This window comes from Trachinotus anak, unplaced genomic scaffold (assembly GCF_046630095.1).
Source record: "Trachinotus anak isolate AG129_WGS33_773 ecotype Australia unplaced genomic scaffold, CSIRO_AGI_Tana_v1 ptg000007l, whole genome shotgun sequence".
Lineage (NCBI taxonomy): Eukaryota > Metazoa > Chordata > Actinopteri > Carangiformes > Carangidae > Trachinotus > Trachinotus anak.
Window position 1 is genome coordinate 3,564,689 of NW_027273858.1, and position 25,389 is coordinate 3,590,077.

The 25,389-nt window shown below is 41.2% G+C and overlaps 1 protein-coding gene across 1 annotated transcript in view; it reads right to left on the reverse strand.

The window, feature by feature from the left end:
• Positions 1–17,938: 17,938 nt before the first annotated feature.
• The window catches only part of LOC139622594 (pro-neuregulin-3, membrane-bound isoform), a 360,197-nt gene continuing 352,746 nt past the window's right edge, over positions 17,939–25,389 (reverse strand). Inside the window, exon 9 of the mRNA XM_071479987.1 lies at positions 17,939–22,298. Coding sequence (XP_071336088.1) covers positions 21,614–22,298 — 685 coding nt within the window. The 3' untranslated portion in view covers positions 17,939–21,613. The remainder of the gene's footprint in view (positions 22,299–25,389) is intronic.

The following is a 25,389-nucleotide window of genomic DNA, read 5'->3' on the forward strand; positions in this document are numbered from 1 at the left end:
CACACACATTATCAATACCCCCACACATGCAATGACACTGCAGCCATTGAGATGCTCTAATAAAGAGAATATAAATAAGAACGACATGATAAGAGGGAAGGCAAAGAAGAAGATGAGGAAGATTGCCAGAAAGAGAAAACATCCAAAAATGTAAAGAAATAATTAATAGCAGGCAGAGACATTGCAGAGGGATGTAGACTGTTGACAGATACAAGCAGACATCAGGGGCAAAAGACTATTAAAAACCGAAAATAGCTCTGCGTTGCTGTGGTGTGTTGGTTCAGATACTGGTGAGAAGATGAAATAGGGAGCAGCAAGGCCCAGCTGAAGGTTTATGAGATGTTAAGACACTGGACTTCATTCTGCTTTGGGGCAAACTTTAACAACTCTGAAAGACTATCACGGTGCGAATAATTTGCTCCTGCATCTTGATGTTTGTGAGGTAAATAGTACAAGGAATTTTAACTGGACTGTGCAACTGAAGGCATTTCATTATCCAAAGCAGCGTGCTGCTGGATAACGATGGACTTAGCTGCGGAGAAACTTGAGCCAGGTTCAGTTTTTTTGCCAAATGATCCAGAGTTTTTTTTTCCTTTTGCTGGAAGGAACCTCTGCTGCACTAATGCAATATTCCCACTGAAATTAATGAGGAGGCTCAACCTGAACGCAATGAAAAAGAGTAAAGCCAGAAATGAGAAGGGGAGGGACGCCAAGCTTCTTCTTAGCCTTCCCAATTCGAGGGAAGGACATGAGTCCTCTCTGGGGTTTAAAATGGAGGAGAGATGCTATGACAGACTGCTGCACTGAGACAGAGATAGTGTGTTGTGTTGGTCTGTGTGCCTGAATGCATGCATTTAGTTATGGTTCATGTGTATCTGGGACCAGGTTAAATTTCACAATGTCTCTACTGTGCTTTAAGTCTTTTAGCATTGAAGAACACTGAATGCACAGTGTTTCACTGGAGACTGCACACATTATATTATAATACATTGTATTATATACTTCCCTGATCAGGGGAAGTGACAAACTGAAACGTAGCAGCATGAGTTCTGTCTGAAAAACCCTCCAACATTACATCTTTGGTCCAAAGAAGAGGCATTCGTGCAGAAAACGTGCATATAAGAACAGTGTGATGAAGCACATCCTGCTTCCTTTGTCTTGTCATCTTTTACCATCTTTTTCATTTCATTATGTTCAGCAAGTGTATCTGTTACTCTCAGATCATTGTGACCAGGAGGCAGCAATGTGTGGTATTGAGGTTTTAAAGGAGTAAGCTAGTTCTGAATTCACTGGATCCCTGGATTTGATGTCCTTGAGTGACAGTCAGAGACTTGTCCCGAAGCCACTCCTGCGTTGTCATGGCTGTATGTTTCGGGTAATTGTCGTGCTCAAAGGTGTGCACTCTGGAGCAGATGTTCTTCAAGGACCTTTCTGTATTTGGGTACATTCATCCATCCCTCAAGGAGAATATAGCATGATGCTGCCACCACCATGCTTCACCAAAAGGGTGGTATTAGCCAGGTGATAAACAGTACCTGGGGTTCACCAGACAGTGTTTGGAGTTCTGCCTAAATTAGTCATTTTTCATCTCATCAGATCATAGGATTTTTTTTCTTCTCACTCTCAGAGTCCTTACATGAGATTTGGCAAACTCCACGCACGGTGTCATCTACCTTTTACTTAAAGTAGCTGCTGGATGGTCGTTCTTCCAGCAGGTTCTCTGCATGCATAATCTCCATAATCTGCATCTCCATCTCTGCAGAGGACTCCTTAAGCTTGTTGGGGTCATGGTCACCTCCCTGATCAAGGTCACTCTTGCCTGGTTACTCAGTTTGGCCTGATGGTCCAAGATTTTTTCCATTTCACATGTTATTGAGGCTCCTGTGCTCCTGAGAACACTCAGAGCTTTTGAAGTGGTTTTATACCCTGATCTATGTCTCACCTCAGTTTGATTGCGGAGGTCTAAATAAAATTCTTTGAACTTCATGTCTTGAACTTCATGTTCTGAACTGCGTCTTTCTAAACTATGATCAGCCACAGGTGAACTCCAATCAGGTTTAAGACACATTTTGAGGAAAATAAAGCAAAGAGGACTGTAATTTTGATGCCACAGCAAAGGGTCTGAAGCTACTGTATTTGCAGCAAAGGCAGTTCCAGGGACTTTTGTGTCTTGCTGGGCAAGTTAGGGGCTAAATTAATTATTGGAGGGGCAGAATTTGTAATATAACTACATGGATATACAAGGTTAGGTGTGACGGGGCATTTATTAGTCAGATTCAAACATCATTTGAGTTTCCTTTACACCCTCTCTGTAAATGGCTGCACCAGCCCTTCACCCATCACACTGCCATAACTAGACCACTCAATGACAACAACTCTGTTATAGCCTTCCAACAGTACATTTCTCACTTCACACAGTGATTCACTGACAATTGCCTCCAGCTAAACACGGACAAAACAAAGGAACCTGTCATTAGCACATCAAACAAACTCCACGCTGGACCGAACCCACCTTCACCCATGGCAAAACAACAGAACAGGTAAACAATTTCAAATACCTCGGCCTCATTACAGACAATAAACTCAGTTTTGATCATCTCATCGCTGCCATCCATAAACACTCAGCAAAGTCTCCACGTCATTCCTAAACTCCGATCACTGTCTACCCCTACCTCCTGTTGTTTCTTTATAGAAGCATCATCTAGCTCCTCATTTAGCTCAATCCACACTTCATATCAGAGCCCTTTAGGTGGTAGATACTGAACTTTAAGGGTTCACCTCGGCAGCAGTTTTGTCCCGTCTCTGATGCAACGATTTAAACTGTGAACTCTTGACTGGTGGATTCAAAAGTACTACACTTTAACAATAAAAAAACAAAAAAAACAACAAAAAAAAAGACCAATTTTTTTTAATACCTCCTTGCCACTGACAGCAATGGCTGGGGGCATGATGTTTTTGGGTTGTCTGTCCATCCGTCCTTCCCATTCTTGTGAAAGCGATATCTCAGTCAGGCCTTGAGGGAATTTATTTTAATTTGACACAAACATTCACTTGGACTTAAGGATGAATTGATTAGGTTTTGGTGGTCAGAGGTTAAAGGTCAAGGTCACTGTGACCACACAAAACACTTTTTAGCCATAACTCAAAACTGTACACAACAGTTAAGACAAAATTTCAAACAAATGCTGAATTTTTTATATGACTCTGGATAAATAAGTATGTAACCTGAAGCTAGTCAGGTGGACGCATACAACCACGAGGCAGTAATTCTATTTTTTTTTTTTTTTTTTTTTATTTTACAGGTGAAAACTAATATTCAGCACTCTAAAAGGTAGATTTGGGCCAGTAGCAGTCAGAAGACAGAAAGATGCAGAAATCAGCAACAGTTAACTTAGCTCCACTCTCATCTTACTCATCACTCACAAACAGAAGCTACTGTAGCATGTCACAGATTGTCTCTCCTACATGCCTGCCCCCGCTTTCTGATCTTCCCTGGTTTTCTCTTGTTGAAATAATGTGATGATGAAATTATGCATTTTCATCACACTCCCTGTGTGCCCAAAATAAACTGAAAAACAATTTACCAGAGTAAATACCCACCCAGGTGATTCCAGTGGGTGCATCGAAGGCTGCTCTGGTAAATTGGGGGCGCTGCTGGACCAACTGGAGGATGGTAGAAACAGCAGCTAAATAAAAGGACATTTTGATTGACTTTTGATTACAAAAGTATTTTCTACAAACAACTACAAATACTGGCTATATTTGAGGGTCCATGGGGAATGTAGTTAAGCAAATAAGTGACATTCCCAAGCTGATAATGAAAAAGGTGAGGAAAAAAAAAAAATTAATAAATAAAAAAAATAAAATTGTGATGTCTGTTTAATATTTATATCATCAGCTCTGTGTTAACAATCGTTAAATGATGATGCATTAAAATAACTAATGGAACAAGTGCTATGAGAATTTATTAACATTCATACCACAGCACCCGGTGTTTACTCTTATTAATGAAATAACACATGAGTTATTTTTCAGGGTGGATGATTTACACCTGATCAGGCTGTGTGCAGCTCACAGACATCATGATAAACTGACTCCAGGGTTCTAAAGCTTATGTTTTTGTAATAATGCAAAGCTGCCGAGGTTGACGTTTTCTTGCAGAGCTGTAAACGAACAGCAGTACCTTTGTGTCACCTCTCCAAAGTGCTGTTCTGAAATTTCTGCTCTGTCACAGCAGTCTCATTAGCCGGCACTGGGAGAGAGATTCAGAGAGAAGGAAATCCAGGCGAGAGGCTTCTGTCTCCGCTTCAGCTCTCAATGAGCCCCAGCTTGAAAGTCTAAACTGCCATCAACAGGGATTATTTCAATCTCCTTGGAAACGAGAAAGAGTCACTGATATGGATTCATTCCTAATCCCTTTTCCAAGAGTGATGTCGGAGTGACAAGTGGTTGTTTGGACTTGCACAAACAAAACCTCACATGTATTACATGTTCATGTGTGTTTCGTTGTACACGTGTGTTAGCAAATCCTCAGGAAAGTTGATTAAGTGATTTTCTTTGCGGTCGCACACAAGAGTGCCGGCAGCCGGAAGGCTCCTGGCGAGGTGATGGGATTCTCCAACCATTAGATGCACTCGCCAAGAATATTATTATTGATTTTGATCTTGAGCTACAGCCTATTGAACGTGCCGACTTGTTTTTTTTCAACAGAAACAGCAGTAGTGGGAGCTATCGTTCAGCACTAATGACATCATTTTGCAAGGATGCCTTCTCTCTCCTGACGCTGTAAATATATTTATTTATCTCTTTCGCAGGCAAGTTCGAGAGGGGAGAGGAGATTACCTGTCGAGATTATGCCTGATGATTAATGTTTGTTTGGGCACGGCGAGATAATGCGCATTTGATTTAATGACTGAAATGAATCGCTTCTTTGCAAGTTGCAACTTCAAATAGCTTTTTCAGAGGTGGGGGAGGTTTGGGGGGGAGGACTAAAATGTCTGAATTTCAAACACTGGGAAGATTAAAAGACAGAAATGGGCTAAATAGACTTATTCTTCATCTATTATTGACAGTAATGTCTTGCTCATTGTCACATCCATGAAAAAAATATGAATATGAAAATGAATCATACATATGTAAATGAAGAAAATATGCATGAGTCTTATGTGTTGCAAATTTAGAAAGCTCAGTTTTTTTAAAACCTGACACTTTACACTCACCATCTTTGGAGCAGAGATGACCAACCAGTATTTGCATTTGTAGTGAATCAAAAATGAAATGTAAATGCATATCACAAGGAATGTCTGCTGCCTAAACTGTAACTCATACCATGAGAAGTATCATACAAACAGGAAACACATGTAGATGGTGTTTGTTCCCACAGTAGAGCCCAAAGCTAATTTTAATCAGCGTTCCCATGTTCTCACAACTATTTCCTCTGTGCTGTGTTCCTGCCACATCAGTGGCACTTATAGTAAGTGAGCCAAGAGGCTGCTCAGAGCTCAGACAACCAAAAGTGATGGACCACAACCCTGCATCAGGCCTGCAGTTAGTCCCCCCCTGCCCCCATGAGAGGCAAGCTACTAATAAATGAGTCACTCCAGCTGTGCAGCAGTAAGTTGAAGAGCTTTAACCATAGCAACAAAAACAAATGTGGTATGATTACTGTGTAATCTCTCTCCAGCAATCAAAGGTTTCAGCTCCTGAATGATTTAGTTTCATGTGCATGGGTTTAGCGTGATGAAAATCTGTTTTCAGGAAAACATCCTCCTACTCCAATTAATATGTTCCTGCAAAATACCATATAACATCACATTATATGTAGTGTGCCTCATGGATAGATAGTTTATTAGTCAAATGCATCTAATGAAAAAAAAAGAGCCATACAGTTGCCTTTTGATGCTTTTAGCAGTAAAAGGGGAATGAAATCACACAAACCTCATGGCTACAGACCTTTTGCATCATGTTCAGTGTGGATACTGTTTGTGGCTGAAAAATGTTTATAGTTTATAGTATTTTAGTTAATCTACAAGCTCCACTCATAACAGATATTGCTGTTCTGGGATGGCATTAGACACTTAAAACCATCTTGTTAAGATGAGAAAAATATTGTGATCATTAGGTGTTATAACTGACCACCACAACAGAAGGAAGCAAACCTGGTGAAGTTTGCATTTCATCTCTTATGTCTCTTCTCGTGAAATAGTCGTATATGAGTGTAAATTGCACAACTGTAAGAATAAAGCTCAGTTAATTTATAAAAAAGGTTGATGATGAAATGATCAATCAGAATCAAAGTACTGGCAGCACTGTATTTCATATGGGCACAAAGCCTGTAGTCTTTCAAGTTCCATCACAATGTTGTCTTTATTGGGCTGTAGCAGGGTGGCAGCTACCCAGAATTTTCCCAGAATGCAATGCAGTGAATGTAGGTAAGTCTTGACCTGCTTATTTTTTATCCATTTAAATCTTTTAAATCATTGAACGAATGTGTGTGAAGGATAGAGAATATTTTTTTTGTAATTTATGGGATCCCACTATTCTATGTCCCTGGCCTCCATGATTACAGACAAACAACGATTGGCACAACCTTTACTTGTAAGAAAATAGAGACCACATTCCTCCAGGTTTTCACCATCAGTTAGGTGCGAGTTTGCACATGCTCTGTCTAGTCAGTGATGCACATCAACACTTAGCTTGAAGAAAACTCAACCCACTGTTCTTTGAACGTTTTCATTTTCACCACCTCTCACTTCAGCATGTATGTGGATAATTGGATTTTACCATCACTTCACAAGGCAGGGAGCCAACACAGGCTAAAAAAAGCCACTGTTTAGCACCGTGCAGGTGGGGGTGTTAACACCGATGCACGATTGAACACGTGAAGAAGATGCGCTGTATCTGCCCACTATCTCTTCTTTACTGCAGCCGAAAGCACATAGGCTTGTTTGTGTCAGTTGTCCATAAATGCCCTTAAAAATGTATATTTGTAGGTCTACACATTTTATTCATTGATTATATGAATTTAATGATGATGATGATGATGATGATGATGATGATGATGATGATGATTTCTAAAAGTACCATCAAACATCTCTTCTACATGTTTTAACTGCTTTGATTATTTTCACCGAATTTGCTGTGACTGTTACTAAATGTCATAGGGCTATAAATAGACCGTCATTTAGAAACTGAACAGTTAAGGTAGGGAGGAGTTCACCAGAATGGCAGAACCACTATTGCATTATTCGACATTTCCAAATCCAACTGCTGCAACTAAATTTTGTCTTCACTCTTAACCCTTCAGAAGGTTTTGCTTTTGCTTCACAACATGTTTACACATGATCACGACTGAAAACAGAACAGTACAATCCAAGGTTTTTTACTGTTGGTCAGTACAAACCTGCTGGAGGACAAATGCAGTTTACTTTTTGTACTTTTCTCACTGAGGCTGAGTTGAGTTTTGTTTAGCGATTCAAAACACAAAAAGACACCAGAATAACCAAGAATATAATGTAATGCGCGTGGAGAGGAAAATTGCCTCAGAAAGAGTATTCATTACCTGTACCTAGGAAAAATGAAGCAATATTCACCATATCTAAGATAAGAAAATGAATAGCACACTGTGAAGTGAAAACAAACAAACAAGGGCTTTATAATCACAATCTGAAAAATTGAAAAGTTGGTGTATCATCAAGAGTTGTAGAGACTTTGACAACAAGGCAGGGCCTTCCGGCTTACTGATGTTTAATCTAGCCTTTTATATATGAGGTGGCATTTAAAAGGTCCCATATTTTACACTTGTCCTGTGTTTTATTTGTTTCAACACTTGTTAAGTGTTGATATCCATAAGATGATATATTTGTGGTTTTAAGAACCAAAAACCATCTCAGTGTAGTTCTACATCTCCTCTCTCAGGCTTCTCTCTGGAGCTCTAGTAACAACAGAAAACTGAATGTTTTCTGAGTGATCGAATGAACATATGGGAGATATCAGGAAAACATTCACAAATCCTGCAAAGTTGGATGCTGGGTATGGGCTTGGGGCGTGGCTGAAGGCGGTGACTGATTTGTTGCGACATCACAAAGTTACAGAAATCCTGACGTCTCATTTTAAGGCTCAGTTTCTGAATACAGGCTGTGTGCATTTCTCTGTGGACTGAGGCTTTGACACTTTCACAGTATTAATATAGAACCTAGACCTGATTTATAATCAAAAAAGACATGAACACCTACCTTTATACAATATGGAACCTTTAACGATGTGAATACAGTTGAGCACATACTTTACTTTCAACTCAGTGAACATCTGTTATCTGATTTTTTATGGTTTTTTGTAAAAACATGAAGTCAGAGGGGAAACTTTTCAATTTAAAAAAATATCAATGTAAGCCTTGTATTTATTAATGATGCCAACATAATGAGTAACATTTGTCACAAATGAATTCCACTGTAATGAATAGCAGACAATGTTTGTCAAGCAAAGATTGTGAAATGTGCTGCAATTCCTTTCTGATTATAGGAAAACAAAGGAAAACATACACTGCCTCCTGTGTGTGGCCACACAGCTGGTGGCCTGTAATGAAAAGATGTCATAACAGGAAGCTTCAAGAACTTCTTTGTTATTCCCTTCAGTGGAAAGTGGGACTTTGAGATGCTGGACTTCTGCTTGTTTACAGGCACTGCAAACCTTAATTGGCTTTGAAAAAAAAAACACAAAAAAAAAACGCTTCAGTGTTTGAGGGTAGATTGACCGGTTTAGAAATCACTGCAGCTTTTCAGCTCTGCTTACAGTAGAAATTTAGATTCTGACAGGCTGCATGTATTTATTCTGCTTGTCTACAAAAATGAAAACCTTTGAGTTATTAAACCAAAAAAGCTGTGGAATATCATCTACTGTAAAATATTGAGACATTTCTGTCATACTTTGCTTGCTGGAGCTTCTACTCCTCTGAAAGAAAACTGTATCTCCCATGAAAAGCCTATCTTGCCCTCTGGATGTTATTCCAATTAAACACCAAAAAGCAGCTCTTTGGAACAGATGGTCAAAGTACGTAATCAATCATTAATTGCTGCTTAGCTTCTGATTCCTCTTATTTTTTAACATGTTGTTCTTGAATCTCCCTGAAAAAAAGAAGTGGAAAAAAATTGGATTTCCCCCCAGCAATCACAGTATCTTCAAACTCCCTTATTTATCTCAAGTTTTTCCTGGCGGGTATATTTTATTAATAATAAGCACAACTTGAGAAATTTGAGTCAGGTTCTGGAGCACTGCAGTGCACAGGGGCTACCCTCCTTCAAGCTGAGACATTTTTTTTTCCTCCTCCTTGCTTCTTCTCAAATACTTTCAGTCTCAGGGGGGCATTTTACACCACAGACCATGGAATTCGACTTAATGTCCTGAACAGTGATTTGTTACCACAGACACTGGTCTCAAATGGTTGAGATCACACCTTGCTGTTAGGTCAATTTCTGTTGTTTCAGGGACTCCATCATCCTCTGCAGTCAGTGTGTGCTTTTCCCTGAGGGCTGATTTCCACACTCAGTGTTGTGAACAAAACAACAGAGCAAAACTTTTTTCTGGAGTCTTGTGTTTACTTCTCCTTGGGAGAAGAAACTGCAGCAGGCAGCGATGAGGTTTTATAATATATATAATTTATAATATATATTATTATAAATAACAGATTTAAAACCTTGTAGTGTTCTACAGAATTGAATTTATGAGCTTTTCCTAGCATCTTAGTTTCGAATGAGCTGATACAGCATGTGCTGCTGTGGTTGCCATATGTTTTATGTAATATTCCAGTCAGGAGAGTGTTTATTTATTTATTTGATAGGGACGGTACATGTTAATGAACATTACAAATAAAATAAACATGCCAGACTGTAGAAAAAAATGCTAATTTACAACATCTCTTTTAATTTCACTCCAAGTCTATCACACACAAACACACGCCCTCTCTCACTCACAGCCTTGTGCTGCCTATGTGCTGACTGTGAGAAATTAGTTGCGTAGGCTACAACTTCCACAGGTTACAAATGTCACAGTGAGCTCAGATAATGTAACACAAAAGGTAGAAATGTTCCACAGAAGTGTTCAAAGGATGCAGTGGTGGATGCCAGATGAAGGAAGGAAGTGAGTAAGGTCATGGGCCACCTTTTATACTGCACTGATCCAGGTGAACTAGATCAGCTGATTACCTTCCAGGTAAGTCTTGATGCTGCTGGTGGTGGGGAGAGTGGTGACTGGATGTCATCAGTGGTGTCAGGAGGTGGAGGCCAGCCTGCTGCTACAGCTGCAGCTAACTAGACTCATAAAGTGGAGGCTGATTGGTAATTTGCTCTCATTTGGTTTAGAGAGAAAGACTTTTAGGGACACCTGATTGGATGTTGTGAACCAGAAGGGAGTTGCCACTTCGATTTGAAATATAAAAGTTAATAGAGGGAAGCGGCAGAATAAATGATTGGACAGAAGCCAAGGGGGTGTTGCACTGAGGGGCATAATGAATGAAGAACTAGAGGAGCAATGATAAAGAGATACTCCTGATTAAACTTTTGCTAAGCTCTATTTATTTTGTTACCTTGCAGACACACAGGATATATGACCATAAAAACAGCATCTCTGGCAGCTGAACTCATCTAAATTAAAACTTCACATATATAATAAGATAGATGAAGCTTAAAGCAGAGAAATCTGACTTTTTCTCATTCGGCTCACAAACCACAATTAGCCTGGTTCAGCACAACCTTGGTAAACTGTGTCTGCAGGAAATGTGATGATTCGAATCTCACTTTATATGTAAATAGCCCTAATTAATTCAGTCAAAATACTGATAAAGAAAAAAAACTTTTTAGATTTTGCTGACCTCAAAAATGTTATCCTACTTTTAGTTTTGCTTAGTCCAAGGTTACTCTCCCTTGATTCCAATGCAGTCAAATTCATTTTATCCCGTTAGTTTTAGCAATAGCAAAGCAACAGGAGAACCACATCTTAAATTATACATCTTTTCGCATCAGGTCTTGTTTTGTATAAACATTCATTTAAAAAACTTATCACTAACACCTCATATTTCAAATCACATCTCGAATCATGGTTTTGCAGACCTGTTTCATTATTGCAGGTGCCTTGAGGTCTTGTTCCTGAGTGAGGACAAGATGGACTGGAAGATGAGCAGATGCATTATGTTGGCAGTGATGCTGGCACCATTGTTGTTGCCAGATATGACTGAAGGCAAAAAGCCCCATCAGAGTTGCAAACCTGGAAAAAAACCTTGAAAGCAGTCCAAATTTTAATTTGTTTCTCTGTTCATCCAAACATATATATATGGATATGAGTGCAAAAAATAAACAAATGAACAACAACAACCAAATACCAAAGTTATCTGTCCTAGAATGTGTCTCCATTCCTCTGCTGTATTAGAAGAATTACAGAAACCCCAAATCCCATCTACAGTTGTTAGCTTTTGAATAGTGTTTGTTGAAGGAGCTGTTTTTAAGTTTTGCTATTGCTACATAGCCAACTTTAGCATTAACAGCTGTTTACTCAGCAGTTGTCAATCAACTTCATTCCTTTACTGACCAAGAACTGATTGTTGATTATCTATCAATGCGTATCAACCTAAGACATCTGATGTAAGTGCCTGGTTGAAAGGAGGAGGGCCTGATTTATTGGAATATAACCCAACATTTCATTGGGGAAATCGCTCAAATGGTACTAAAAGCAGCCGATATTATCACAAGCCCCCCAAAAACTATTTTTACCTGCAGACTGAAATAAAACTTTAATAAAATGAAACTTGGACAGTTTGATATCAGAGGGCGTTTTACTGGACTGCTAAAGGAGCCTGTAGTTCTCAACTTTGGGTACTGACTGAAAGGCTGTGAATGAGGAGTACCTTTACAGGGTGACTTGGCTCACCATTAGGGCCTGGTGAGGAGCCTGAATATTCGGTACAAACTCCGTGTAAAAGCTTCACCTTGAAAGGAATCTAGTGGTTTAGACATCTGATCGGGATGCTTTCTTGATGGTTCCCCAGGCAAATCCAACTTTGGAGAGACCCAGGGTAGGTCAAGAACACGCTGGAGGAATGAAATATTCCCTCTGGGCCAGGAATGCTTCAGGAACTCCAGGAAGAGCTGGAGGATGTGACTGGGGAGGGGGACATCTGGGATATCATTCTCATCGTCTGCCATTGGATAAGTGGCAGAAACGGATGGAGCTTGCGTCATATCATGCAGCAGCACTTACTGGAAGTCTCAGAAGATGCATCAACAACACCTTGTTACCTGGGTAAATATTCTGACTAAGAAAAACTGTCTTCTTCATACCCCTGGGGCTACATGTTTGAGCTTGTGTTTATGTGTGTTTGTGTGTGTAGTAGAAACAGTTATTTGATGTGACAATGCGATGAACACAGCTTTAAGGCTTGTGTTTTATGTCATAGTCATTTGTGCAATACAGAAAAAAGAGATTATTTTATCTTCACACATGTACCGATCTACACTCACAAACACACACACACACCCTTTACACACAAACCGGCTCTCTCACACACAAATGCACATTACATTTTTAAGAGGGCAGTTAAACCCTGTTAAACCCTTGGCCCTCCCCAACACACAGGGACTGTCCTCATGTGAAATGGCACAGTGCAATACTAAGCATTCAACTGAAAGTGACCTTCCAGAATTTCCTCTGCTGAAAAAACCACATATTCAGCTAAAAAGGCCTCTGACAAATGAAGAGATAAGACCAGAGCCATGGGGACTACCGGCTGAAACCCCTGTCCCTGCCGGTGGACTGCCAAAACATCCATCAAGTTTTTGAAGTTTTACCGGCTCTGTCAGTCTCTGTGTGCTTGTCATTCATGTGGCCTGGTGCTAGCAAAAGGTCCAAAGCTGAATTTCTTTCCCAGTCCAACTGTGGACCAGAGTCATTACTGGTCTAGATTTTCCAAGATGGAGAATCCTTCGAGCTGCTGAAGGGCTCCAGTATGTCTGTGTGCATTAGTTACTGGCTACAGTGGCATGATAATGTTTGCTAACTTGCTGCTACAGATATCATGAATATGTTCGGAAAATGTTGCTATTGCTAGATGGCTAACTGTCAGCATTGCTGTGGAGCGTATTACAGCAATGCTATCGTGTGCTAAAGGTTGTGGTTGGATTGTTTTTTGTTGGATCTCATGTAAGATAACTTTAATCAGAATCAGAATCAGAATCAGAATCAGAATCAGTTTTATTGCCAAGTATGTTTCCACATACAAGGAATTTGTTCTGGTGATTGATGCAGTTGGAGGTTCTTGGAGGTTCTTGTAAACAACAGGTTTACACAGTTTTAGTTTCTGCCTGTATGTGGGAATCAGGTGGACCATGACATGGTCAGAGTGGCCCAGTGCAGCCCGGGGGACGGCGTGATAAGCACCACTGATTGTGGGGTAACAGTGGTCCAGAGTGTTCCCCTCTCTGGTCGGGCAATTAACAAACTGTCTGTATTTGGGCAGTTCATGACTGAGGTTCCCTTTGTTAAAGTCACCAAGGACAATAACTACGGAGTCCGGGTTGGTCCGCTCCACACACAGTATCTGCTGTGGCCTGTGGTGGGATGTAAACACCGACCAGGATGATTGAGGTGAACTCACGGGGGGAGTAGAAGGGCCTGCAGTTTATGATGAAAGTCTCCAGGTCAGGAGAACAGTGCTGCAGGATCACTGTCACGTCTCTGCACCAGCCACTGTTTGCATAAAAACAGATTCCTCCACCTTTGGTTTTGCCGGACAGCTCTGTGTCGCGATCCGCTCTGAAGAGCTGGAAGCCGGCCAGCTCCAGCGCAGAGTCCGGAATCGATCCACACAGCCACGTCTCCGTGAAGCACAGGACGGAAGATGAAGAAAAGTCTCTGTTCTTCTGCACCAGTAGCTGAAGTTCATCCAGCTTGTTGGGCAGTGAACGCACCTTGGAGAGAAAGATACCTGGGAGCGGTGTGCGGAGTCCGCGCCGGCGGAGACGCGCAGGCGCACCGGCACGTTTTCCTCTCCTCCGGCGTTTCACTGCGAGAGCAGCGGTCAGTGACCTCTGACCAAAATGTCCAATAATCCCACAGGTGAGTCGAGAAAGGTGGAAAAATCCTCTGGAGCTGTTTCTCTGATGTTAATGAGCTCTTCTCTGGTGAAAGAGCTCCGGAAACCAAAGCAGAAAACTGAATTTATAAAGAAAATAAGGCAAAAAAGTGCGCACCAACACACCGAGGCAGCCATCCGCGGCGCCATGGCAACAGGAATCATCATTTATGCTTCAGTTGAATGTTTATTGGCCACTTTCACTGGACCTCCTAAGACTTTGCTGAGAACAAGAAGGGAGGCTGGAGGTGAACAAAGCGTTTGTTTCCATCTGAGATGTTGTTGGTCAAGTGCAACATCTAGTGGCAGTGAATAACATATATATATATATATATATATATATATATATATATATATATATATATATATATATATATATAACCTTTAAAGCCTTTGTCTATCTTGAGCCAGATATTTAAGGAATTAAATGTTTACTTTAGTTCATATTGTCAGTCATAAATGGTTTAGGAACAGTCTCAGAGAAAGACCTGAAGAAATGACCAAATTTACCTGTGGGGAAAATATGAAGCTCCCCCACCACACTGTGTGCTGTATAGCTTTGAGTGTCACCATCTACCATCATCTGAAATAAAAAAGGATTGAATGTGTCAGGAAACAACATCATGTAAGTGGCGGCAGTGTGGTGTAGTGGAGAAAAGTTGTGCTACTTAAATTATATGAGCATACGTTTCTGGCATAATTAAGTGTTTTGCAGCCCCTGTGTTAATGCATTCCTTTCCTCACTAAGAGGAACAGAATCATCTCTGTTCAAAACATGAAAAAAAAGTCACATAATGACCAATGACCAAAAATTAAAAAAACTTTCCCAATTGAAATTCACATTCACAGTATACACTGACCCACTTGACACACATTGCCACACACTGCATATTGAGATGTCATAATTACCATGCCTCACACATGCTCCCATTTAAACGTTATGCAAGCATGTTCTGTCTGCCCTGCAGCCACTCATTATGGGCTGCTGTATTCCTGAAACCGTGTGAAGATTAGTAGCTCAACAGATGCAAATGGATTTGCTCCTGGCTGATCCTGACACCAGCAAATTTAGCCTGCAAATTAAAGGAAAAATGGAGAATGGTTGGTTTTGAATGACAGGCTAATCTTAGCGCTCCCTGCACATTTACGGGTGATAGAAACTCTGTTGTGTCTTCTTCTTATTTTTGCTCCAGAAATGTTTTGATGTTGTTTTATTGATGTACTGCGGCAACCCAGAATTGAAAGCTTTTCAGTTTATTCATTGATGAAAGTGGCAAAAGATAATGTCTGCATGGTGAGGCTGAGAAGATGGACTCTGGAGGACAATATCAAGTGAGCAAACACACAGGTTTTGTGCGTTTGAATTACACATCCAAAGGACCAGTATCTCTAACATGGATTATCTTTTCTTTCACATTCCACACGCCTGCTTTTCAAATGGAAATAAGAAAAATTACCTCCATTCAAACACGTTTCATCCCCCCTCTCTCTCACAGTTTCTGGCTCTCTACCTGTCTCCGACTTGATCCAGTTCAAAGCGTCTTTGAAAGCAAGGCATCGTATTTGTGTGTGTTTGTTATCTAGATGTGTAGCCGTCCAAGCCGCAGGGGTTCGTGTGAAGACAGGAAGGCATACGGTGGGAATGTTAAAGAAAGAGATGTTACCACACAAGTGCACGCCAACGCACGCACACGAATGTTCATAGTGTCTGCGCTCACCGACGCTGAACTGGCATGCAGCTCAGATGAGGTGTGATGGGGTTGCCTGGCCTGGCAGTCCAGAGCTTTTAGAGGATCAAGCTGTAGCTGTTATCTCTCTGGCCTGATGGTCTAACCTCTATTCCCTGCCATCAGTCACACACACACACACACACACACACACTCGCGCGCACATCCACACACACATCCACACACTAGACTGCTCTTAACTGTCTTACTTTTTGCCACCTGACTGACCACAGCTAAACTGCAGTGCAGCCCATAAATCTGTGCTTTGTTTTGGGGAAGAGGGGGGTGACGTGAGAGTGCACGCAGGCTGATGTTGGATAAGTGTTGCGAACACACACAAACACACACATCTACACTAGACACACCAGACATCTGCATGACTAAATCTGAGTACATACAAGCTGAAACTCCTGCAGCTGAAAAATGAAGCCAACACAGAAGTGCTAAAAACTGCAGTTCAACAAATGACCACTGGAGTCTGGCTACAAAAGTGAGTTATAAACTTTTATGTTAAAATGTTCACTTTTTTGTTGTTCACAGCAGAAGTAAACATATTTACAGCCTGGTGCAATAAAAACCTATTTACTCCTTCATAACTCACGTTTCCATTTTCACCTGTATCCATATTTCTTAAGTTATGTAGAATCGAGGGCGTGGCCTCTTTGAGTGACAGGTGGGTGAGCGTATGTATGCCACAAACTGACATGCACTGAAGCACATGCTCCACCTCTGTCTTTTTGTGGATTAGCTGGGAGTTAGGGGCGGAGCCAGGCACTGCGAAGATGGCGACGGCGAAGCATCCCATCCTGAACTTCAAAGCCGCTCTTCAGAAACCTGTGGGTGATGTCACAGAAGCTACGTCCATCTTTATTCATAGTATGTGGGTACATACTTAGGGCTCATCGCTATTGGTGTTTGTCAATCCTCACCAGATAGTCATGAAGTTTTTAAATCGATTTTCCATATTATGTTCCAACACACCTACCTAATGTCGCTGTGTCCTCTTCCTGCTGCAAGATGACAGTGATCACCACAGTTTACAGGAAATTAGACAGAAAAAGCACAAATGAAACCGCAAATAGTTGAACTCACGGAATGTGTTTTGCTTGAAATGTTGATTTTCACTCAGATTTTTGTTTGATTTTTTACTTTTCTTAAAAATAAACACTACCAAATTATTGGGGAAAAAAACTGAAACTTAAAATATTGAGCAGATGAATTTTAACAGAATTTCAGTCAGATTTCCTACTGCAAAGTGACACGAATCTCTGTGGTTTAAGGTAAACAGGGACTTCCTGCAACAGTGACAGAAAAAAAGAGAGAAAGGCAAATGAGCTGTTGATTATGCATCAGTAAGCAACAATAAATAACGAACACTAGAGTCTTTGCTCTTTTGAAGTCCTGTTTTCCCCTGGATGTCTGTATTAGTTATTTTTATACAGAATTTCAACTATGGCTCAATGATGAAAATAAGCGGCTGATATATTCCCCATTTATTTAAGAATAAAAAAAAAACACTGTAACACTGTCCATTTGCACACATACATCCCACATACAAATACACACCTCATAATTCTTTGCATAAAAGTTTGACTGTAATGAAGAAAGTAAGATACGCTCTCTAAATCTGTGAGAGGTCAATGAGGTTTTCGAATCGAATGCACAGCCTCATCTCTCCTCCTGCGCTGCCTCTGATAATGGTAAACCAGCAGGATGTGAAGTTATGCTGTGCGCAATGTTCAATTACTGGCACGTGTAAAAACCATTTAAAGATGTTCAGAGTGGAAAGCAGAGACGCCAGCATTAAATTTGTTTCTCCTCTGTTGTATAATTTCCGGTGCTCAGATGTACATTGTGCTGAAGTACCTGCATGTCGAAAGTAATTGCAGTTTTTCTCAACGTGCAGGACTGTCAATTAAAGAAAGTGTCTGCCTGGCATCAGACCTTGAATTATGTGCATGTTCCTCCTCTGTGAGGCTCCAAATTCATCTTCCACTTTCGAAACATTTTCTTAAATGTTGTGAAAAAATGTGAGGAAGTTGATGTAGATTCTTGTTGCAGGACTCATCGCAGGTAAGAACACAAATCCACACAATGCTTGCAGACTTTTATCTCGTAAAAGCTCATACACTGATTACAATGGTCAAACAAATAAATTCACATTTTTCTTTTTTGCACTGTGTTTGTGCACAGACACACATCAACCATCAATCCAGTCACCAGTGTTTGTGCCAGTGAGGATATTATGGGTTTTATGGACATCAGTATCAAATAACCAGAACTGTTGAGGTTGAACAATTTGATATAGAAAAGAGCCTTTTTGGGGTTTAATGGCAGAATGGCAAAGTAAGCCTCCAAGAAAGAAAGAAAGGAAGAAAGAAAGAAAGAAATGTTTTTGTGTGCTAGTGTGTGTTCAATAAGATTTAGCCTTGCCATTCAGGCTTTCATAATAAAAAAAGATAGCAAGATAGTGAGTGTTGAATGTTGCCGAGGATCAGCCATTGTGTGAGATTCGACAGGTGAAGGCCGGGAGAGTATGAATTCCTCAGGTACTGTGAACTTCTCCAGAGTGTCGCGTTATTGAATCACACATTTTCTGAAGTGAAGAGAGCGTTGATCACACACACGAAAGTAGCCATAGAAAGAACCACACAAGATAGGCTGTAAGCATGTTGGCTGTAAGCGGCAGTTGGATGTTGAGAGAGGGCCACATTCACAAAGTCTTATAGGAAGGCGGCTCATCAAAAACACAAAGTATCGAGGAGACAGTCTTTTTTCTGTGTTGTCTAAGAGTAAAGCTCTGTAAACTGAAAAAAACCCAGTCATTTTCAGTCATTGTGCTGGAGCTGAGAGCACTGTTACGCTGGGAACACACTGGATGTGTGGTGTGTGCGTCATGGCTGCTGTTGCTGATCTGCTGTGGAAAAACATGCATGTGTGTTCACACCAGCTGCCTGTCTGCTCCACCGCTGCTACTTCAGCTCTGTCTATTTACAAAGAGTTTGCAGGGTACATCAGTGTTGGCTTCCTCTTCATTTTTAATTCATTTCTGATTTATTTTTGACAGAAAATGTCTCTAAAATGCCACATGCAGCTATTAAATGGTTAAAAAAATATATTTATATATAATTTTGACTATAACATGTTCAGATTCAGCCTAGACATAGAGACTATAGTTGAAAGTGTCAGTTTTGTGTAATATTGCTTTTCTCTGTCTGTTTCGCTGCGAGACGTGTGAAAAATAGGTGAGACGCTGAATCTCTAGATCATGCAACGCAGCTGTGTCTCAAGCGCGTGTCACTTGGGCATCGTGGCGCCGAGATGAAAATCAAGACGTTCTGCAGCCGCCATGCACACACGACACATTCAGTGTGTTCCTGGCCTCAAACAGTTGAGTTGCTCTTCATGTTACTTTTGAACAAAATTCAACCTCTTACTTGACTTTCACTTTTTAAGTTGGCTTATTTTTTTCCTAATCAAACATCCTTTAATCAAGTCAATCAAAAAAAGGTAAAAATTTTAATATTAGTTTCCAATTTAGTTGCAAGGACTTGAATGGATGTCCAAACATTCACAATCACGTTGCATTTTTATGCCTCAAAAACAAATTCCTCTCCAATGTTTCCTTCTCTTCAAGCCTTTTTTTTTTTTTTTTTAACAGAACCACCATAAGCAAATACCTGGTCAGATTCCTTGGAAGCGAGGACAGTTTTTCTCTTCATTTATGTCATTTTCATGACATTAGCAAACACTTAAAGAAAGAGAAAGCTGCTCCTACAAACATGCAGTGGCGATCCTACACTGTGAGGGGCCCCCTGGCAAAGAAGCCCATTGAAGAACCCACCCGCCTTTACATGCAGGCTAGATGTCCCCTAAACACCTCACATTCAGACAATATTAGATGGTACAATTCACTATTCCCTGAACGCCTCTATGCAGGCTATCACTAGAGGCTGGCCACAGCACACATCACCAGGGGTCCCATTCAGGTGAGGTTTGGGGCAGCAGCAGTGCCTTATATATAGAGCCTTAAAGGGAGGTTTACAGGGGTTTATAGTAGTTGTTGCAAAATGTGCCAACATGAGGGCCCTGGGGGCCCCAAACATTTGCCTGATTCGCCTATCCTGGCTGCTGGAATACAAGTAAGAGATGCTGTTTACCTCTGAAATGAAAACCTGTTTGTATCATGTAGACACCAAGGTCTTTCTATAAATGCATGTGGAAATGTGGAACTGGGAATTAAACCATATTTTCAAACATTTCTGTATTGTAGGCAGCACAATGAGAGCAGAGAACTATCAACTACTTGCTCAAACCACTGCAGACCAGTTTGTTTGGGAAAGGAGCAACAGGATAAGAACAATATATCGGCGTAAACCACACTGATGTTACCCAGCATGCATGTCAGACAGGGTGTCAAAGGGTCTTCCAAGCAATCAACCAAAACAAGTGTTATTTTGAAAAGTTTTTTTTACCAGAACTGCAACCATTTTTTTTTACTCGTCACCAGAAACATTTGGCTGTTAACTTCATACAGAGATTCAAAAGCTTCCAATTCATAGGATACAACATAGAGACATTTATTTCTTGTTTCAATACCCACACCTCCCATCAGCCCCAAAAAGCAGCATTGTTCATTAATAACCAAAACTGGAAAACAAAATAAACTAAAAAAAAAAAAATAAAAGTCTGATTAGCTCCTGTGGTGCCACTTAGCCCTCTGTCCTTCCCTTTCCTTCTGTCCATTCATCTGATGCATCCACGCAACTGAAAAATAATGCACAGGTGAGTGTGTGTGTGTGTGTGTGCGTGCGTGTCCGCATGTGTGTGAAAATATCATTTATAACAAAGAAAAATAAATCTAGACTGGTTTGAAGCACTGGTCAAAGGAGAGTCAGCATCGGGGCTGTCTTTAACAGTCTGCTCTCCCAAATCTGACCGACTGCAGAAAAGAAGTCATTTCCTGTTTTTTCTTCTTCTCCCTCTTCCCTCTCTGCACCCCAGTACACACACACATACACCCACGGCCGGTGAGTTTTTGTTTTGTGCTGTAAACCCTCAAAGTGTCTCCGGTTTCCACAGAGGGCTCTACTGGATTTCTTGGCGGGGTTAGAAAGGTCTCCAAAGGGCACAAGAGGAGGTGGTGGGGGGGTGAGGTCGGTGCGGAGATTCCTTCCTCGTTCGCCATGTTGGATTCTGCGCAGGCTCACAGAATCAGACTCATGGCTCGTTGTAGACGTGCGGTGGGAACATTAATGAAGTTCTTCCGTTAGAGTTGAGCCAGAACCAAAATATGACAGAATTAATACAAAACAGGGAGAAGAAAAAAAAAGAAAAATAGTTACATCATTCCTGTGTTCTTCAACTTTGTACTTGGTCACTTTTTGAATTCCATATATTTATATCCATATATATTTATATATATATTTATATATTCTTTTTACAATTAAAAACACCATGGATTTGACAGACTATTTGGTTTCTTTTGTCTAAGTAGAAGTGTTTTTCTTGTTTTGTAAATAAATGCATGTAAATATTTTTTTTTTCCTTTTTTTCCGTACTGTCAGTCTGTGTAAAGGCGGCCACTCGAGAAGTGTTTGTATGTTTGTGTCCGTACAGTATGCATATCATCAGCACATTTTCAGAATTTCCATGATATTACATTTTTTTTAAAATCAATTCGACATTTCCATTCGCGTCCCACAGGTGCAGAACAACACAGTCTGTCAACACTATCAAACCGAAAGTGAGTGTCTTAAATCGTGTCCTTTCATTGGCCGGTTTGGCCCAGGTCTCTGTGTGATAGGCTGGGGCTGAGTAGCTGGGTCTGCGTTGGTCCGTTACAGCTCAGCACCCCAGCACTTCCTCCGTTAGGGTTCAGGAAGCAAACAGTTTCTCTCGCCTCCACCAGCGCAGCCGTCGATCCTGTGCTGCTGCTGATCCCGCCCTCTTCCTGCTTCCTGTGAGCCAACGCCAGCGCCCTGAGCTGCTCCTGTGCCTCCTCCAGCAGCAGCGCCACCTCATCCTGCTGCTGGCCGACGGCGGACGAGCAGGAAGAAGACGACAAATCGATGCGCGTCGCCTTCTCTCTCCTCTCACCCTTGCAGGGCGTGGCTCCGCAGGTGACAGACATCACTGTGGTTGCTGGGGTGACACTGGTTTGCATACAAGACACCTCGTTGTCATGGTGACACTGGACGGAGGGGATGATGGGGATAGAGCAGGAGCGAAATGGAGGAGGCGGGGAGTGGTTGTGACGGCGGCCGGGCCTCCGCAGGCTCCGGGTGGAAGGACTCGGGTCGATGTGCTCTGATGGAGGGCACAGGCCTGAACACACCTCCATGTGACCGCTCCAAGGTGATGGTGACATTGTCTCCATGGGAACAGGAGTTTGCATATGTAGGAGGGCATCTCGTCTGGGGTTGTCGCATTGGTTCTCTCCCTGCGTTTGCCAGCTAGAGAAGATGGGAAACAGGAAACAAAGACAGACAGGGCGGAGACAAAAGACAAGGGACGGAGCAAAGGTCAGTCAACTGGAGGGAAACTTGTACACTTCACCCACAGGAGAAGTCATCGTGTCTTTGAGTATGATTTCAACTCCATCGCCTTTTCTAATTCCCACGCTGAAACCCTGACAGAATACACAGAGGGACAGCTCTCCGCCCTTTGCCATCTCACAGACTAACCACGGATGCTGAGAGGGAGGAAGATGAGTCTGACATCTTTCTTTCATCTCTTTATATCTCAGTCTGTGCACACAAAAAAAAAAAAAAAACCTAAAACCACAGCTCCTTTATGAAAGTGAAGAGGTAGCCAGGAGTTCACTTTTTGTATTATTGATTTAATGGCTTTAATCATGTTGAGCGTATGGAGAGTTGTTTTAAAGTTGAAGGCCTTCAGCTTGAGTCAAGGACGTCTGAGGTAATCGAACGTCACGTGTGCTTCTTTTTTTTTGTTTTAGTTTTAGTTGGTTCCAGTTTTAGGTCAAGACCATTTGCTTTGTTCGAAAATCCTTTTTGGGGTCACTCTTGCTCAGAGATTGTATGACAGCTCTGAAGTTATGATAGCTGGGTCTTTTCTGTACTTCTCAAGTTTTAAATCTGTGCTTTCAGTCAAGTCTTTTCCTGCAACTTCCTTGTCTACTTCCTCACTCCCCTGATGTTTTTCCTTTTTATATTTTTTACATTACATTACATTATTGTGCGTCCTGCCTGATCAGTTTGTCTGTAGCTGTTGGTCCTGGACTCAAGGATGAACTGATTAGATTTTGGTTGTCAAAGGTCAAGGTCGTGGTGAAACGTTCACCTGGACTCAAGGACAAAATGAGTTGGTTTTGGTGGCTGGAAGTCAAAGAAGTCATGATGACCTTAGAACACACATTTTTGGCCTTGTGAACACAATATATCAAGACCTCCTCAGAGGAATCCCTTTAAACTTGGCACAAATGTTCACTTGGACTCAAGGATGAACTGATTAGATTTTGATGGTCAAAGGTCAAGGTCAGTGTGACCCCACAAAACACTTTTTAGCCGTTACTCAAGACTCCACACAGCACTTATACTAAAATTTCACACAAGCGATTAATGTTTGACTCTGGATAAACAGGGATGTAAGATGAAACTAGTCTGAGTGTCAGAGGCATATAACTGCGAGGCAGTAATTCTAGTGTTAATCTGTTGGTTCTTCGCCATAATGACTACATTTACATGACACAGGAAACCAGATTACAAGGAGAAATCTTTATTGCCTTCAGGAAGAATTCAAAAACGAGTATAAGCACTGCAGTAACCCAGTATCACGGGTAAAATCTGCGAACATCTGGGCAGTAATCAGATTTTTTTAACGGTCATCATGAATGACACCAACAGTTTTCCCTCACAGTGGGAATATGTCTGATTTTTACTGTTCAGCTGCAGAAACTGACATATTCAGAGACTGTTCTCTATTTAAGTGTCAGTTCTAGTTTAGTTTGACTTTGGATTTAATTGTTTTTGAGGCAAAGACGAACTGCTGTGAGTAATCATGTTCTCCTGCACCCCGCTGCACTGCTCCCACGGTGATACTTTCCCCGTCTGGATTTTAGTTTTACTGTACACATGCAGACTTTTTAAAGAAAGCTTGTTAGAATACTGATTGATTCTGCAAAAGCCCTAACTATGTTAAAATGACAAAATAAACTATGTTAATATGTGATTAGGGTTAGGCAACTAAAACACCTGGTTGATGGTTTTTTATAACTAGTTTTTTTTGCCATTTTTTGTTTTGTCTGTTGATAGCTGACAGTGAGGAGTTGACAGGAAAAGTTAACGTGAGGCAACAAAAACACTTGGTTGTGGTTGGGAAAAGACAGCGCTTACTGGCTAAAACATAAGTTTTGAGTCTGGGACAGAACACATACACTGGTGTCCTGGATTAAGGCTGCAGGTCAATGCATGAGCCCGACTCTGCACACACCCTTACTTTCCATTGTCCAATGTAAATTCAATTTCCTCGCTATTGGGCTGATGTTTGCATTACATAGCCAAGAAATTTGGTTGGTCTCCCAAGCATGAATTCAGCTTTGAAACTTTGACACTGCCCCCAGTGTCAAACACTGGGGGCAAGGTTTTGAGTCTTGGAGACGCCAATGACAAGCTTCTTTGCCCATTCTGGCTAAATATAAAGCATTTGTAAGTGCGTTTTCTGCATGTGGGTCCTGTTAAGCACAAATCTCTTTTCTATCTCTAGGTCTTGACCGTAACTTCTTTGAGCCCAGACATAATCTCTGTCTAAGACTGACCAAGCCTCCACTGTTAATCCAGCTGCACTCCAGACCGGAGCCTCTTTATCTTTATGTAATAATTCATAATCCTCTGCAAAGGCTAGCTTTTTCTGCCATGTCAAAATTCAACTTGGACTCCCACTCCCTTGTGATACCCTCATCACATGATCTCCATCAAGGTGAGCAGAAATAGAGGGAGGTGGAGAAGGTGCTTTTTCCAGACTCAAAGGAAATCACATCCTCATTTAATCGCTGCAGTATTTTTCCAAGACATGAAAACCTCTCGGAAAAACCACAGTGGAGCTTTGGCGGGCCCACAGAGAGGATCCCGGGAGCGATAAGAGAGGATGATGTGAGGGTGCTAATTCCCAAGATAACATTCACAGACAAATCTCTCTTTTGATGTGTTGAAACACAATCAGATTGCAAAAATCTATGAAGCAGAGTTCAAATATAGACCCCTGCAGCAACGTGGGAGCGGCTGGAGGGGTATTACACAGAGATTGTGTGCAAACGAGGTAAGATAAGTGACAGAGCTTTTATCTTTTTACAGGAGCTCATTACATGTACAAATGTTAACAGTCATTTTCATTAATCCATTCCCCTACAGATAATTTCTTAATGGGCTATACTGCGTGGTGTTAAAGTGAAATATGTTGTGCAGTGAAAAAATGTTCTGGAGAAGGGACACATGAGCGTTTATACAAGCATGTAGGTGTCTGTCTAACTGAGGGGTGCGTGTTTCATATATTGCAAATAAAACTTGCAGGGGGAAGGAGAAAATG